We start from the raw sequence: 18,654 nt of genomic DNA, 5'->3' as shown, positions 1-18,654 counted from the left end.
GAATGAGTGAGGCAGGTGCCTCATGAATAGCTGCTTTCCATTAACCATGCTGCTCTGAAGCGCGCATAAATAATAGCTGGCACTGCTGATAAAAAAAGCGCACCTTGGGGCCTCAGCCCCCCCCTCCTCCATCTCTTTCTTCTCTTTCTCTCTCACGGGAATTTACGCTTTTATTTGTTTTCACGGCGGCAGCATTGAGCCTACAACTTATTTGTACGCAGCATACTAATACGAACCACATTTTCAGCAGCGTGTTTTTGTGATCATTTGTGATGCTTCCTTTTTCATGACAAGAATCTGAGACTGTTCTCTGTTCTCATGTCCTGTCTGTCCCGCATTTGTAATCCGGCGCCCTTGCAGAACGAATCCGCTGGACTGATGCCTTCCTATTGAGACGCAAGAAGCATAGACACAAGCCTGCATCTGAGCGCAACAACGCCAGCTCCTATCACTAAAACAAACAAGACAGAAACACATATAAAACATAGAAACACTTCCAAATCTGGGGGTTACAAATCCTGGAGGATTTTGCCGAGAAGTTGCATGTGCAGGAGTGATCATACTCGACCGGGACAGCAGGAATGGGATACCCGGGCAGAGCAGTGAAAGGATGGACGCTCCTGGTTTGGGTCGCCGCTGTCAGCTTTGTTTTTGCAGACGGACGGAGAGTGAGGCCGGCCAGATGCCCCGCTGGATGTACCTGCACCAAAGACAATGCACTGTGTGAGAATGTCCGATCCGTGCCTCACACTTTCCCGTCCGACGTCGTTTCACTGTAAGTGGCCCTGCTCCTGAATATACTCTTGGTTTTATTGTTCGTATGGTGAATTGTCAGGAAAGATTATGAAAATACTCCTTTAAGTGTACCCGGATCTCTGCATCTTTATTATACTTTCAGGTAAATTTCCTTTTCATGTATATCCTCCATCCGTTCAGATCTTTTGTCAAGTCTGGATTTAATGAAATCGTAGGAGGAAGCTTTGTTCACACGCCTGCCCTGCAACTGCTGTGAGTATTTACCCATCTATCCATCTGTCTATCTATCTAGAATCTATCTATCTGTCTATAGATAGATCGGTCTGTCTGTCTGTGTTTTACAGAATCAAACAATGAGGGAGTAGGTCCCTAGAGGACTTCTGTGGAGGCTGATATGCAGATTTAAAGGGGGATTCTCTGTAATGGTGTCAGGATTATGCAATAGACCACATGGCTACAGCAACTAACAGCAGGGGCTGGGGAGAGAGGAGCTATGTGTGTGTGTGTGTGTGTGTGTGTGTGTGTGTGTGTGTGTGTGTTTGCTTGGAGAGGCAAAGATAAATAATGGACAAGTTCTTTTTCCCCCAAAAGACAGCACTTGAAAAAAGGGGAACAACAATATGTACATAATTACACACAACTATGGAGTTTATCTCACTGTTTCTTTGCCATTTGCCATCTATTATTATACATTTTGATAGAGTTTATTGGGCAATTTGTTATTGCAAATCCACAAATTAACAGCAAGGTCAGACTTAACAGTGCTCTCTAATCATACTTGCTTCAGTTTATTGCACACAACAGCACGCTGTCACCAAGCATCACTTTGTCTCGGCAAAACATTTTTCTTGGCATCACTTCTTCCATATGCTCAGATGGCACTTAATCAGTCTGGATGCGCATGAAAGCGTGTGACCAGAAGGAGAGTAGATTTAACTGGGGGAAATAAATGAGTATCATCGTCCCCTCTGTCATTATTTACTGCCAAGGTGACCCATAGTCTCTTAACCTCCATTATAGTATTACTTAATCAATGGGGCTTCTCTGTTGCCAACATTGTGAGTGTAAAATGTCTCTGTCACTGGTTTGCTGAGCGTGCAGTGATAAATAAACACGAAGAGTTCTATTTCCTGCATTTTGACATCTTGGAATTATAAGGTTTTAACTTATAGCCAAACTCCTTCTCTGGATTTACAGCGCTTTGATGTAAAACATAAAATATATCAGTTATCATAAAACTGATTGCATGAGTAGATTTAATGAGGATGAGGTGCACTCTATATTCTTGTTGGACACTATTCTTACATTACTGGTTTACCGTATGACTCAGAAACATGTGGGAGGAGGCATCCATTCCTCTCTCTCTCATTCATTTCATGAAAAACATGTAGGAGTGATCTGCCATTTCTCTTTTATTCATTTCATTCACTACTGTGGGCAGACATGCTGAATGAGTGTGTTGTCTGCTGTTACAGTAACTCTATCCTTCTTATCCTCTGATATGGACTTAGAGCTACTGGTTTAGGTAATAATAAATCAATATGATTAAATTAGTTTAAAGAAAGAAAAAAAGGCAAGTTTTGTTATAGTACCAAACAGTTTCTCAACATCGTAACGTTTCCTCCCTGCTGACTGTTATTGTTTTCAAGTTCAAACCAGTCGACGTTTGAGTTATAAAACATGAACAATTTAGGGATTTAGGAGCGCTGTGGAAACTGAATACTACTATTCTTACAGGTTTTTTTGTTTCGCAGATTGTTCACAGCAAATGCATTGGACCTAATTGATGAGGATGCATTCCTGGGTTTACCACATCTTGAATACCTGTAAGTATTTATCTTTAATTTATTAAGGGTTCATTTATATTTGTCTGGAGACGGAATGTAAAATGCACAAACAGTTCCCCAGTTGCATACTTTCTGTATTATACTAGTATGAACTCACTGGCATACAAACACACTTCCAATTTCTAATTTGAAACCTTTATTGTAGAAACTAGCAAACAAGTTTTTTTTCCCCCCTCACATTAAAAAATGGAGCAATAGTGGCATGCATGCTGGCATTTTAAAGCCTGCACACAGGTGTTATCATTTATGTTGCCTGAGTAGGGGAGGGTAATTTACATCTTTATGGTTCTTATTAGTACACGTTTGCTGATGTAATGCCCAGCCTAATTGAAAACACCTGCTTGGTTGTGTAGGGCCTTTAAAGTAATTCATTCTGACATGTTTTTTTCTGGTACTGGATACTTGGTTTGTATGCAGTGTATGCATTTAGAAAAACCCTCCATTACTGCCGTCAGCCGCCCACAACTGCAAAGGTAGAAGACATGCAAAGAGTTAAAGGATTTCAGTTTTCAGGGTACAAAATATTCACAATATATTTAGAATTTGTGAAGGATTACTGTCATACTGTTAGCATTAATCTATCAAAATGCTAATGGAATACTTCTCATTCACAGATTTATTGAAAATAACAAAATTGCATCGATATCCACAAATGCTTTCCGGGGCCTGAAAACGCTGATACATCTGTAAGTATTTTGGTTCTGTGGTGGCCATGTTCCTTCTCTGCATCCTTCATCCTTTATTCCTGCCAAAGGGTATTGCCTCATTGTATCTGTTCCTGCTTCCTTCTTTCCCCCCTTTTATAATTCATAACTTTATCTTTACCCCTAACAATTCACAGTGAGAGCAGCCACTTTCACATTTACTGTTTAAGTCATTTGTCTGTGGGAGAGGTCAGGGATTATTAGTATTCATCTTATTCTAACATAAACTGTGCATCAATTTCCTGTTTCCCTCTCTGTATCACTTTGTCACTGTCTGAAATGCAAAGGTAGGCAGAAGTGCTGTTGCCAGTGGTGATTTCCAGGGCTGAACGTTCAGCTGGATCAGGTTGCTGAAGGGCAGATCTGGATGTCACATTGCCGTAGTGGATCAGCAGAGTTGTTCGTCACACATTTTTGGCATAGCAAGATGAATGATTAGATGTCATATAGCTTCACTATGTTCACTAATGTGACCAACAGTGCCCCTGTATCTTCTGCGGACTGCTTTGGGGTCTATTGTGCTCGTGTTATTGTGATAAGTAATGCGTAGCATGCACTCTATCTGTGTTTATGGTATATATGGAAGATAGCATCTCTTGTTTACAGAAATAAGGGTAATGAAAATCTTGATACAGGAAATAGTCAAATGATAGTGGAGTGTAAACACTATTCTATGTTTCTGAACTGCGGAGCTTGCCAAAACTAAATATAAATGAGAACGTAAGTGACCCGTAGGTCAAGACTAAATATAACTGTCCTGTAACCTTACACTGACTGACCTACAATCTGTGTCTAAAGTATCTGACATGTCCTTCCTAACACATTGTGAGTTCATGCAGTGTGGCCAAATGCTTGCATACTTGTGTTCCTCCTTGTTTTTGATGCATGCATGTAAGGGTGACTTTTTACTCTCTCCCATCACATGTTGTACGGTAGAGGAAATAACTCAGATGTGAAAGGAAAACCATTTATCAGCATTTATTCATGCATGCGTTTGGTGGAAGAATGTATAGCTCTGATGATAAGACAAAGCCGCATGATTGAAACTGTGAATATTGGTGTTAGTTACAACATTAGTGGCTATCAGAGAAAAATAAGTTGCATGAACTGGGATAGATCAAAAGTAAAAAAGATAAACACATCAATAGAAATGTTCCACCATTGCATGCTTGTACAAAAAGCATAATTACACACATTGCACGCAAACATAGCCATAAGATTGTCAGTCTGCGTTCATCAAGCCTTGAGCACTGATAGTATTTACAGCAACTTGTCTGATAGAAGCAAACTCCACATCAGAGCAAATTTTGCCTTGATGACTTTCTGCAGCAAACATCCCATTAATTAGGGCATAATCAATACAAGATAAAACGTTAGCCCTCTAGTGGCTCTTGGAGAGAAAGCAGACATTCTGACCTAATTATACAATTATAGAAAAGCTGGTATTAACGTTCTACACAAAAAGTTGTAATGTCCCTAGTCAACATGACATATCACCAGCTGTGACTCCAGGAAGTCACTGCCCCAGGCCAAGAAATAGCCGGGCACATAACGCCATGTAAAACCACAATGTGTGGTTTTCACATTTTAAACAAAATGGAAGATTCGTAAGAAATTAGAAATGTTCATGACTCAGAATGTAATATGCAGCCACATGATGGGATAAAGTGATCTTTTCCTGTTTCATACCTTCATTTGTTTTAGAGGAAAGGAACCCGTTTGTACAAAGAATGACGGATAAACGCATTATTAGAGATAATATTAAATGTGTCACAAACAGTTAATACATTATTAAAGGACGCAGGCTGGAATCCTGTCCACCCTGCTTTATTCCCGTCTGTTTGGAGAGTGCATTCTTATTTCTTACACAAACCCAAAGTAAAATGGCCTCCCTCTCTCTGGAAAACCAACTCTCAAATAAATAATGCAGTGTTCATGAATTACGCTGACATTTCATTTCATTCACTTCTCTTTCTGGTTTGGAGTTCAGACTCTCGCTCACAAATGAAGTCTCTAAAGGGCCAGGTTTTGATGCAGATATATCATTTACTTGGCAGCATTCGAGAAGGATATTCCCCTCTAATAATTATTTATCAGCTGTTACATTATCGCATGATGTCCCATAAATATTGTCAGAGCCTGTGCCTACATTTGGTTGCTTGTAATTGTGTTTGGGGACAGTCTACCCCTATAACTCAATCACTGTGTGTATTATTTGTTTCTCTTTGTTCTTTAGAAGTCTGGCTTACAACAACCTAGAGACGTTGCCAAAAGATGTCTTCAAGGGCATGGACGCTTTGACAAAAGTGTGAGTTCGGTCTGTCTTTCACTCAGGGTGCTAAACAATTAATGAACCTATAATCTTATGTATTTGATTTGTTCTGTAACAGCCATTTCTGTAAATGTGTGTACGGTGTCTGACTTGATTTATAATCAATAATTTAGTTGACTTGATTGGTATTTATTCTGAAATAGTAAATATGTACCGAAGGATAGTAGAACTATTATATTTTTTGGTCGGGGTGGGAAAGGGCTTATGGCAAATGTTGAGCAAAATCTTCCTTTTTCTTCTTTTTTTTAAAACTGTGGGATTAAATACAGTAATTTTATAAGGGCATAGTGACAAAAAGGAAAAGAGAGGAAATCCCTCATAAGGGTGTAAAAGTAAGAATCTGGGGGGAAAATAGAGCACAATGAGGAGTAAAAGAAGTAAGAAGAATCAGAGTATTGTAGCAGAAGCTATTCCCTGCTGCAATGGGAAAAGGTAAAGAAGAAGTAAACTTGGGTTAAAATTCCAGAATGTTGGAGTAAATAACAAGTCAATTACAGAGAAAATAATTGGATCCTCGCTTTTGTCACACGGCCACAATCAGCTTGAATAATGCAGGCTACAGTGTATGTGTGTGTGTGTGCGTATGAATTCAATACACACATCCAAGGTCAACGGCAATTCAGACTGAGAGTGGGCGACGAGCAGAGAACACTCAGGAGATAGGACACTTGTTGTTATGGCTTTCCTGGGTTGAAGCCAAAGTGCAGCCAAGTAGGGGAGAGACAGAACAGAGAAGCAGAACAGGAAGCCGAAACTGAACAGGGATTGGAAATAAAAAGCCTGAAATACATGTTTCCACAGTCATTATTTATGATGTCATGTCTTAACAAATCCACTGATGTCCCATACGATCCGTCCGTACGTGTAGGGATCTACGTGGCAACAACCTGATTTGCGACTGCAAGCTGAAATGGCTGGTGGAGTGGATGCTCCACACTAATGCCACCCTGGACCAGATCTACTGCAGCGGTCCACCCGTCCACCAGGGGAAGAAGATCAATGACCTGCTGCCACACTCTTTCGACTGCATCATAGCAGGTTTTATCTTCTGCCATCGGAGCATTAAACTAACATTAGCTTTCTGTCACCAGCTAACTGCCTCACCCTCTCGTTTCCTTCCTGTTCTTATCAACAAGTGCTGAGAATAAAGCTGAAATGTTAGGCTGTGTTCATCCTACCAGCTTACGAAGGAATGCATCAATATGACAGGATTATTTAAAGATAAAGGTCGGAATTCCTCGTCATGTCATACTTTTCAGAGTTCGCCTCCTATCAGTCGCTGAAGTTTGAGTCCATTTCGGTGGGGGCCTTCGGCTTTGGAGAAGATCAGTATGTTGTGTTTGCCCAACCGTTTGCTGGCACGTGCAGCTTCCTGGAATGGGATCACGTGGAAATGACCTTCAGAACTTACGACACCATTGAAAGTGAGTTGATGTTATGGGAGAATCCTGTGCAAATCTGCTATTGTTAAAGAGGGTATCTGTCCTATAATAATAATAATAATATCTTGATGCGTCTTCTCTTTTCATTCAGGCACCTCCACTGTGGTTTGCAAGCCCATGGTGATCGACAACCACCTCTTTGTCATCGTGGCCCAGCTGTTCGGGGGCTCGCACATTTACAAACGCGACACCTCTGCCAACAAGTTCATCAAGATCCAGGACATTGACATCCTGAAGATTCGCAAACCTAACGACATTGAGACGTTCATGATTGACGGAGAGTCTTTCTTTGTCATCGCTGACAGCTCCAAGGTTGGCTAGTGTTGCTTCTCTGGTATTCAAAAGTACTTGATGTAATTACATTGTATTGTGCAGTTGTGTCTGTTATTGTGTCCAGCCCCTGAATGTGTACTGCTCCTTCCCCCTGGTGTCCTTCGCAGAAGCATGTCAGTCTGAGTCTGCTCCTGCTGATTACCCTGGTCTTGCCAAATGTTTGCATATGCTCTCACATATGTTTGGGGACACTCAGGCGCACACACAGACAGGCGCGCACACACACATCTTTAGCCTTATACTTGTACTAAGCACAAATTATGTGTAGGTTTTAAACAACCTAATATGACATTTTACACATGTTCTTCTCATAGGCGGGCTCCACAACAGTGTACAAATGGAACGGCAATGGCTTCTACTCCCACCAGTCTCTCCACCCGTGGTTCCGCGACACAGACGTAGAATATCTGGAGATCTCCAACAAACCCCACCTGATCTTGTCCAGCAGCTCCCAGAGGCCCGTTGTCTACCAGTGGAACAGGAGCCAGAAACAGTTTGAACGCAGGACTGACATACCAGACATGGAGGACGTCTTCTCTGTCAAACACTTCCGGGTCAAAGGTGAGAGCTGCAGCTTGAATAGCAGTGTGTGGCTGCGGTCGAATAGTCCTTTTTGCTTCGGAAGGCTCCTAACTGAGTGAAATGACCCCGGAAGTCTAAAATCAAAGTGACCGCCATGATAAGAGCTGTTCGAATTCTCTAAATGCTAAGGAGAGGTGCTTAAATGCTTCCTTTATTAGGTCCTTCAGCATAGGAAACACTGGACCTTCCTTTACAAAAGGAAAGTAGATAATTCTGCCCCACAACTCCTTACGGTGGCAACATTTAAAGTGACGCACCATTCGGCCGTCCATGAAAACAACTGATGTGCTTATCTAACACAGGTTAAAGTAATGTGAGTCATGTTGATGAATATGAATAGACAGTAACAATCCTTTTGTTTCATTTATATGTATTAATTTACTTAAAACATGCAAATAAGTAAAAAAAAGATAGAATATGAAATAAAATGAACAGTAAATATAGCAAAATATCATTGATTAAATTCTAGTTCTCAATAATAAGAAGCATCAGTAGAAAAAAAAAAAGCTCGGCCTATGATAGATTATTAAACTGTTAAAAAGCTAAATATAACCAAACCATTGAATCCACATTATTGCACAAAGGAAATGTTGATATTGAACAGCGTCATTGATATTGCACAAGTGAATTGTTGATCGTTAAGTGTGACAGCGGCAGGAAGGAAGGAGCTCCGGTTTCTCTCCTTTACACACCACGAGTGAATTTCATGGAGTCGCGCTCTAGTTGCACTTTTTACAGCCCTTCTTTGTTGTGGTTTCACCATGGCAGACCTACGTCAGAGACATCCGCCGTCGCATCATAATTACGTAGCTTAGTGAAAGTTCTTTTAACACCACGGTTGTCTTTTCCTAACTCCTCATGAATTCTCCTTCACATCTTTCCTTGACCCCACGATGCTTTCCATAAAGGTCAAGGAAAGGTGGTTAGGAATAGACGTTAGGAGGTCAAATCTTGGACTTTAGCTGTAATCTATTACACGTAGGTTTCTCATTGCTCATAATCATTCGATGGTAAGGGACACTGTCCCTGTCCACTGCCATAAAACCTGCCCATAAATCATGCCTGTATAATATTCTCTGTATTTTTTTCTTTGTAAAGGGACAGCTCATCGTGACTCTTTGCTAAGTAGCTATACATCATATGCTATGAATTCTTTTGGAATTGCATAAACTTTTTGTTTTTGTGAGTTTTTCTATTTCAGATCCACATTTAGTACCTGTGTGTGTGTGTGTGTGTTTAAACTAAATAGTCCATTAAATCTTTTCAAAGGTGAGCTGTTCATTTGCTTGACAAGATTCATCGGGGACTCCAAGGTGATGCGCTGGGATGGTGCCATGTTCAAGGAGGTCCAGACATTTCCGTCCCGTGGCTCCATGGTGTTCCAGCCTGTCTCCATCGGCAACTGGCAGTATGCCATCTTGGGCAGCGATTATTCACTGACGCAGGTCCACCAATGGGACACCGAGAGGGGCCAGTTTGTCCCGTCTCAGGAGCTGAATATCCAGGCACCTCGAGCATTTTCTTTGGTTTCCATTGACGGCCGCGTGTTCCTGCTCGCATCCAGCTTCAAGGGGAAAACTCAGATATATGAGCACCTCATGATTGATTTGAGTAATTAAACTCCTCGTCTAATTTCGGATAAATGATGTGCACTACCATTCAAATGCTCTCTTCTGTGAATGTGTTGAACTTATCATTAGAGTCTCATTAGAATCCACCAGCAATTCCCACCTAAGTTTAAAGAAAAGGAAGTTTCAAGCAGAAGCTCAAACCATCGAAAGAGATATTTCAAATACCGTTCAGGACCTTTTAGGTTGAGATTAAGTGGTTGAAATTCATTTGTTATGATCACTGAGTTTATTTCTGACATCATTTCCATGTCGCTGAAAATACATTCTACACAGCCCCTGATGCCTGTTTGGCAAACCTGCTGCAACTACTTCATTTTGATAAACTCCTTCTATTTTCATCTAGATTCCTCACTATTTGGAAATGCCTTAATCTCCATTTGAAAAAAAAACATAGAGTGCGAACTGACTATCTTTCAGGAAAAACAAGCTATGAAAACACTGCTTTTGTCTTTTATTTAACCATGCAGGTGTTCTTGTAGTTAGTAGACATAAAGTATATGTCTCTTCATTTCAACTCCATGCTTTTTTTTTAATCTATTGTAGGGATTTAATAGGATAGATTTAGGTTTGGTAGTGCTAACAATCATGCAATAATAGGCCAATAGGGAAACATTCTTGAGGGAGGGGTGTTCAGGTTGAAGTGTGTGTTTTTTTTTTGTCTAGAAAAACTACGAACACAAAAGAGAACTTTTCTTAATTTATGTCTTCTTTCAGGAAAACTTACTTCAAAGTAAAATGGCATTACAAGAGATTATTCACAATGGAACATATGTGGACGTTGTATACAAGCACTGGGTCATATGACTCATCGGTTTTAAAGTCAGGGTTGTTTAATAGCTTGTAGAAGATAGACAATGTGCAAAAATATTTTTCGGATTGGAATCTAACCCACGCTTCACGATAATGTAACGGCAGCAACGACCTAGTTGGCAAAGTCAGTTTGCTACTATAAGACTTGAGCTTGAAAATAACACAAGCTTCCAAACCAAAAGTGGGTACAAATTGAACTACTTGTTGAGGATTATGTACATTCTTCCAGGCCAATTTGGTAGCTAGTCAACCTATCAGTCTTTTGTAATTACTTACCACTCAAAGAAGCGACCCTAATATATGAAATGAACCCACTAAACATTGTGAGAAGAACACCTTCTCTGTCCTTTCTCCTCTCTGACCATGATGCAGACACTCAGTGTTGAATGCCTCGCTAGAAGCATCCCACTGTGTCCCCCAGCCCTCCCTCTTTCACTGCACTCTTGCCCCTTTTCTCCCTCATTGACAAAACCATTGTTGTCTTTACTCCGTGACTAAAAAGCCAACCACTGTGCAGCACCTGGTACCTGTGCTTTCACACGGTCCTCTTATTCTGACACAAAAGGAACCGAATTTGGGTGATAACAATTATCAACTTCACTGATTTGCCAAATATAATGTTTACGTGTTTACAGTACGGTGTAAAATACTTTATGTGTTATTGCTTTTGTATGTAGAGGGGACCACACTCAAGTGTTTTATTTTTCATAGACATAGAATTTAGTGTAGATATGGGTCACCTCCTGAAACGCTGTGTAACATGCTACTTCTGCAAAACAGTGTAGGCGTACTTGTGTCAGTCTAATCTAGTTAGGTAAGGATAATAGCCATTCATTTGTCATCTTGCTCATTGTATTTTCTGTACAGCACAGTGGTAATAAAATACTAAAATGTAAAATCACAGATGCAGTTATGTTTTTGTTTATTCGCCAGTATAAATGTTTTTCTTTTTCTTTTACAGTAAATCTGCCCCCAAGCCAACTTTGGATCTTTGGAAGCTTTGGGAAAAACAAAAAAGTCATAATCATCTAACACGAAGACAGCTTTAATACATCTTGAAATAATGTAGCCTATATACATGTTTTTCATAAATGTGGGCACGCTGAGTTTTGGTTGGTTCAAAATCTCCACTGCCTCCCTCCGCTATGGGCGTAAACGTTGGGTAATGTTTTAGTTGTCCAGCAGAGCGGCGCCTGGGTTCATTTATGCCCCCTCGTGGGTAAAGTAATCACCGCATGGGAGTTAGTCTGCCACCACCAAGGTTAGTCATTAACCTTGCCTTCGCAGTCACCCAGGGCACCGAAGAAAGCGGACAGCACTCTGTCCAAGGCATGCTGCCGCTCAGCCGCCACATCTTACCATGGGCGACCGCAACCACTGTGCACACGAGCGGGCTTTGTGCGTAGAGGACGGCGTGACTGTCGTGTTTCACAGAGTCGACAGCCATGGGACACACGACAGCGACGACGACGAGAGTGGCGATGATGAGCGGACGGTTGCGAGGATCCACTTGCAGAGTAACTGCAGCCATGTGTCGCGTGACTACCGCGACGATGCTGAGGAGGCGAGGGGAGTCGAGGATTCGCCGGAAGGCAGCGAGAAGAAAACGTTATGCCCGCCGGCGTTTTGCGTCAGAGGCAGGCTCGCTACCCGAGACGGAAACGCGGGTGAAGGTAGAACAAACACGCGCACGCACTTAGACGGTTCGGCGGCATCTAAAACTGAAGTGATACGTGTCTCCATCCTAGTGTCAGCGATGCAAAGAAGATGCAGAAATAGAGCCAGGGAAGCAATGGCTTCCCGTGAAGCCCCACGTTATAGATTATACGTTATACAACCGTGCAACGTCATGTATCAGTAATATCAGTGATGACATCACGTGGAGGCTATTAGCCTATTAGCAGCTGAGCCGTAGCTGAAAGAAAGCACAGTTAAAAAGACCCGTTACACATAAAAGACCGTTTCTTTTCCTTTAAAGGCGGCACACATTTTTTAATTTCATAATGCGATTTATGTCACAGTTGAAGTGCGCCCTAATGATGTGAGCCATGCATTAAAAAAAACATTTTTAATTAATGGTAATCTATTTATGGTCAAAAAAAATATGGTGGTCCATATATCTTGATATACATTGTATGCCTATAACTATAATATGATGAAGATAAACTGCTGTAAACCAGTTTAACATGTGCATCATCCTGAAAGAGGAAAGATGACTGTGCACTTTTACTGTGTCAACATACCTGTGGCTTTAAGTATATCACAGACCTTTTTTAAAAAGATAAATCAAAAGATTTCCATCCTGAAGGCTACAATGGTGATCTGAATATATTTGGCTCACAACAAAATAAAGTATAGAAGGATATTCCCATCTGTGCAACTTTGTATGAGGAAGATAGGTGATTTGGCTTTCTTTGGAAGTTTACAAGGAAGTAGGAAATGCACTCAAGGCCCCTGGACATGCCTTTGTTAAAAATGCAGCACGTCACAGAGCTGAAGAAAGGCTGACACTATAGTAGCCTACAATAAATGTGTAGATAGAAATTAATTATTGCCTACAGACTTCCAGTGAAATAATACAGTGATATGGTCATATAATGTTTTACGAAACGATGTCCAAGTCAATTATTCCAAGAAGATTGTAGTAAAAAAATGAGTGTAATACTAATACAGTAATATAACACTGTAATAACAATCCTCTCTGTGTCTACTAAGGCACTATAGTGGAACTAAGAATACAAAAACGGGATGTCTTTGGCTTGGTGCGAGGTTAAGAAAACGGATCCTGTATATGATAGATGAAATGGAGAGCGGGCCACTCATTGTGGACACATACAAAGAAAGATGTTTGAGCGACCCGAGGTCAGAATGTAATCTCCACAAGCATATCTGTTTATTATTCTGCAGGCAGGGTATGCAAACACGACACCGCTATCTTCTGCAGAGCTTTTGTTGGAGGTTTTTTCCCACTGAATGTTGTACCCAGGCCACATGGAGCTCCACAACATACTTTCAACTTGCTATTACTGTGTCAACATAAGCACCACAAAATGAGTAGGCCTGTCACCATAACTCATTAAGTTGGACGAGATATTTTTCCAGAAATAATAGCGATAAACAATATTATTGTCATTTAAAAAAAACTATTTATGCCTCTCGTATAATGATAATTTGATAGCATAAGAATACAATTAAAAAAATATTAAAATGTACACAACCGATAACTATGCTCAGTAAATAGAAGTGGACTGGTGGACTCTGTTGATAGACATATTTGAAGTCTGCGCAGTGCTCAAGTGTTACAACGGTGTTTATTCTGGCATCATGTTGCTAAAAATGACATTCTTATGTAAACAAACACGCATGTAAACGCAACGGGCAATATCCAGGTGAGCGACAATGATTGAGATCACGTCTGTATAATATACAATGAGTGGAGAGGGTCATTATTGTGACGGGTCTAAAAATAAGCAATATCTTTAAGATGAAATGTGAAATAGTTCATTTTCCCCCTCTACCTACCTGCTTCTCAGCCGCAACTCCCCGTTCTTTGACTCTCTCTTCCTTTTTTTTTTCTTTCTTCCTTCTCTTTCTCAGACTCCGAGAAGCCAAAGACATGTCCAGGTCTTGGTTTGTTCTACGCTTTGCTGTCCACAGTTTTCTTCTCCATCATTGCGCTCTTGGTGAAAAGCATCCAGGGAGTCCACGCCGTAGAGATCAGCGCCATACGCTGCTTCTTCCAGATGGTCTTTACTTTGCCGTTACTCATCTACCACAAGTAAGCATGATGGAGAAACTCAAACATTTAGATTGCCACAGTTAGACGGTAACACTTCAATAAGATTTTAGGTTTTAAAGAGTTTAAGATTTACACATGCATTTACTCCGTAACGGTCTTTATTTTCAACCAACAATGTATATAATGTGATTGCATTAAGTGCATAAGCTCAGCAGTGAGGTAGTATACATCCCCGCCATTTGTTTTCATGCCTTGCCGCCCACCTCATCGGCAAGTATCATGACTTAACCAACAATCATTGCTCAAACAAGTTTAAGTGGTCAAACAGCTGTGAAAAACTTGTATTATTGATATCATATTCCCCTCAGCCCTGCTGATGGAAACGTATAGCATGGAGAGAAGTGTTGGGATGGTTTTTATTGAAGCCTTCCCACATGAAGTTATATGCTTTTTATATACTCACAAATGCTATCCATTCAAACTTTCTGCATCAATGATAGCATATTGTATCATTTTCACCCAACACTGTTTACCCGATTATCAGTTCTTAAGTGCAAAGAAATGAAATACGTTAAATAAACCACTTGTTTTAGAGAAGTTGTGAAATATTTCCTCAAGGTTTATTTGACCGGAGGCAGAATCTCAGCAGAGTAAATATCTATCTAAAGATCCATAATGTTTATCACAATAACGGGCCCTCCACCAAGCAAAGAAATATAAAACACGAGTAATCCAAAGAAGTGAACCACTAAGAGATAGTACATGAAGGGAAAGAAAATATCACGTCTCGCAATTATGGACTGTACTTTCTATCCGTTTATTCCACTAGCTTGTGTCTTGTTTCATTTTCGCATGGATGAATGGAAAACCAGTTCACCTTTGAAATAAAGTTAATTCCCAAAGACTGCCGCCAGTGTTTCGATTCATTCATTTACCTATCCATCCATCCATCCATCCATCCATCCACACATCCTCTACATTCTTCTTTGTTTTGACATTTTTCATTATCAACTTTCCTCCTCGTCCTTTCAGCCCAATCTGTTCATCTGTGCATCGATCACTGTCATCTCCACATTACTCACCCAGCCATCAAGTCATTCGTCTTCTCTCGGCTCACTTTGCTGCTCAATTTGTCCCCGTCCGTCCCCGTCTAAAATTCAGTTGATCACTTCCTCTGTCAGTCAGTCTAATCATCCAGCCACCCAGTCATTCATTCATTCATCCGTCATCCTCATATCTCTGATCCTCCAGGACAGGCTTCCTCGGTCCCAGAGACAAACGTATTTACCTGGTGCTTCGGGGTTTCATCGGTTCCAATGCCATGATCCTGCTCTACTACGCTGTTCAGCAGATGCCGCTCGCGGACGCCACAGTCATCATGTTCAGGTAGGAACTTAATTGATTGTGGATTAGTGGAGATTATACGAATGGAAATAGAATGAATTGCACGCCTGTCACCTTTTTTCCTTAATCTCGCTCTCTTCCTCTTTCTTTCTCACGCTCAAACATTTTCCTTATTCCAATTTAATTATCTCGCTCTCTCAAATATCTGTCAGTAATTAATTTAAGATTAAAGATCTGGGACACCTCATCCCTCAACTTGCCTGTTTATAAACTGCATCTCCACATTTATTACCTTTTTTTCCCCCCATGCTCTCGATACTTTTTCAGTAATCCGGTCTTTACTTCCCTCCTGGCCTGGATCTTCCTGAAGGAGAGGTGTACAATCTGGGACTGTGTCTTCACTGTTTTCACCATCAGCGGAGTCCTCCTCATCGCCCGACCACCATTCCTCTTTGGCGAGCAACGGCGTGGCATTGAGGGCAACTACGCTAACCACATCAAGGGGACCATCGCTGCCTTTGCAGGTGATACGATTGACAAACGCAGCTTCTGTAGGAAGTGTGATGTTGAGAATTCTGTTAAGACTACTGGTATGTCAGAGTGTTTATTTTAACCACTTAACAAGGTCAGGATTACCATGGCATCTCGGGGAATTCAATGCAATAGAGTAACATCTCATTAAGTTGACACTCTGCCAGGAAACTTACTTTTAGTTGTTTGGAATTTGAATTTTCTAGCTAGTATTAATCTCACAACCCGTCCTACCTTTGAACGTGAATTACCCGCCTTTCACACCAGATGCATACGTGGAACATCGCACAGAGAAAGGCTGTTGTTTTTAACAGGGAGTGCATCTGCGCTCTCCTCAGCGGTGTTCATTCCCCTGATTAAGCGTGTTTTCTAGCAGCAACTAGATTGATCTTTGGCCACCAAAACAGACTTTCAGATAGGTTGAACCTCCACAGCGCATGTCTAATGGCCTTCTGGCATTGAGAGCGGGTGGACATAATGACGCCGCCGAGATAAATGGGAGATATTTTTTAATTATGTGCATATCTAAATTCCAAGAGTTGAGCGCTTGAGTAAAAAACCTGGCAGAAAATATCAGAGTAACAGAGAATGCAAGTGGAATTGAGGGCTTATTCACAGAGAAGAAACTCACATTAAATTGATTATTTTCGACAAGGACTCCTTTAATATGTATGAAGCCATAAAGCAGTAGATTAGAAAATGTATTACATTTGTCCTTTACGTTTTTTCCAATAAGTTTTTTATTGGTTTTCATTATTCTTGTGATTGCTTCATTCAGTCTCTTCTTTTTTGATTTAATCACAGGAGCTATTGGGGCAGCTTGTACATTTGTTGTCCTTCGCAAGATGGGGAAGAGCGTCCATTACTACCTCTCTGTCTGGTACTACGCCGTCATCGGTTTCGTCGAGTGCCTCATCACTGTATCCGTCCTCGGGGAGTGGAAAATCCCATACTGTGGCCGCGATCGCTGGCTGCTGATGCTGATTGCCGTCCTAGGTATCGCCGGACAGACCTTCCTCACAAAGGCCCTGCAGATCGAGAAGGCCGGGCCCGTGGCCCTGATGAGGACCATCGATGTGGTGCTGGCGTTCGTTTTCCAATTTATTTTCTTCAACCGCGCACCGACCATGTGGAGCCTGGGAGGGGCGCTGTGCGTAGTGCTGAGCACTAGCGGAGTAGCATTTCAGAAGTGGTACAGCAACTCTCGCAAGAGCTGAGAATGAGAAGCAACAACAGATGATTTGGTATTAATATTTATACTTTTTTCATTATTATATGTTCTGTATTTTACTTGTTACCTACATGGAAACCTGTGAGGAGGATAATCTAGAGGGGTTAGTTCGGAGTTCTAGGGAGGACAAACTGTTGCAAACTATATCACGCTTCCTGGAGCCCGAGCAGTTAACTAACTGCTTATTCAACACAGATTTCCTGTTTTCTCCTCATTGTATACATATACATATACATACATACACAACATAAATGGGACTGAAGGTGGAATTTCACCACAATGAGGCAGTTTTATAAAGGATATCCTCAGTCCCATTTGACGTCTGCTTTAAAATAGCCAAAGAGAGGTTTACTGCATTGGGACCACCGCAATAATGGTATACTGAAAAAAAGAAGAAGAAAAGACTACTACATATTTTATGTTATTGTGGTACGCACTAGGCACTATGGACTGCAAAACAAATACTAATTATGCTGACAATACAACTAGGATCACTCTGTTAATGTAAAGCAAACCAAAAAAGCAGTATTAGCACTTAAATACGCATTTTTGTTTAAAAACAAACAAAACATGTTTATTAGAAAGACAACAACAACAAGAAAAGATGAAAATAAAATCCCCAAATCCCTCAAAAAAACTTTACTTGAAAACAGCTGTATGATTCACTCAGGGATCTCTCGTCTAACTGCTTATAATGATATAATAATGCCCAGATATGAATTACACCTAAATCCACCCCAATCCATGACAAATGTAGTCCTTTGTGGTTTTATTTTCCTTCTGTCACCCCCGTCTCCTCTATTATACAACAAGATAATAAGCTAATATCCATTATTATCTAATCTCTGAAGTGCCTTAAGCAGGAGGAACTTTAACCTCCAGCTTCCCTCCGTGGAGCTGCTCAGTTACCAGCAGCTTGTTCTGGCAGCTCTCAGGTGTGATTGTGCATCGTTATGAATCTGAAGTAGGATGCTTCTGAAAAACGTCAACTCAATAACTAATGATTTTTAAGATCCAAGTCTAACAGAGTTTTTAATGAGGCACCTAAGGCATGAATGTTATCCCCACACTGGTTTCTTCTTTATCTCAGGAGGAGTGAACTCCCAACACGCTGGCTAGCACTTAATGTCATCTTATCTGTCGTCTAATTAATGTTCTCCGCAGTCTAAAAATATGTTTTCCATGAGGCTCAAAGACGCTTGTTGTTTGCACTTTGTCGTTGCTGGAGGGTAAAAAAAAAAAAGTGTCAGTAACCTGCCACTATAATTCAACAAATGAAGTGCTAGATGATAACCTCCTCTTCAAGAGAGGAGAAATGAGACACGAAACTATATCAACTGCACTGTTGTGTTTTGTCCTTTTGTTACTAAAG

The 18,654-nt window shown here is 40.9% G+C and overlaps 2 protein-coding genes across 2 annotated transcripts; both read left to right on the top strand.

The window, feature by feature from the left end:
• Window positions 1-543: 543 nt before the first annotated feature.
• Window positions 544-9,615, top strand: lgi1b (leucine-rich, glioma inactivated 1b; the record flags this gene model as incomplete). Its single annotated transcript, XM_079182138.1, is given in 11 exon segments — window positions 544-565; window positions 568-775; window positions 937-1,008; window positions 2,511-2,582; window positions 3,218-3,289; window positions 5,544-5,615; window positions 6,508-6,677; window positions 6,899-7,063; window positions 7,173-7,393; window positions 7,729-7,975; window positions 9,266-9,615. Coding segments are annotated over 11 exon segments (1,671 nt in total).
• A 2,182-nt stretch (window positions 9,616-11,797) lies between these two features.
• slc35g1 (solute carrier family 35 member G1) lies at window positions 11,798-17,268 on the top strand (the record flags this gene model as incomplete). The annotated part of the gene is made up of 5 exons (XM_079182213.1): window positions 11,798-12,110; window positions 14,035-14,215; window positions 15,428-15,562; window positions 15,848-16,044; window positions 16,856-17,268. The coding sequence occupies 5 exons, from the start codon at window positions 11,798-11,800 to the stop codon at window positions 17,266-17,268; spliced, it is 1,239 nt and encodes a 412-aa protein (XP_079038339.1).
• Window positions 17,269-18,654: the final 1,386 nt, after the last annotated feature.

The sequence above is a fragment of the Pholis gunnellus genome (assembly GCF_910591455.1).
Source record: "Pholis gunnellus genome assembly, chromosome: 21".
NCBI classification, from domain to species: Eukaryota; Metazoa; Chordata; class Actinopteri; order Perciformes; family Pholidae; genus Pholis; species Pholis gunnellus.
The sequence above is the reverse complement of the archived record's forward strand: the minus strand, read 5'-3'. Positions and strand labels throughout refer to the sequence as shown.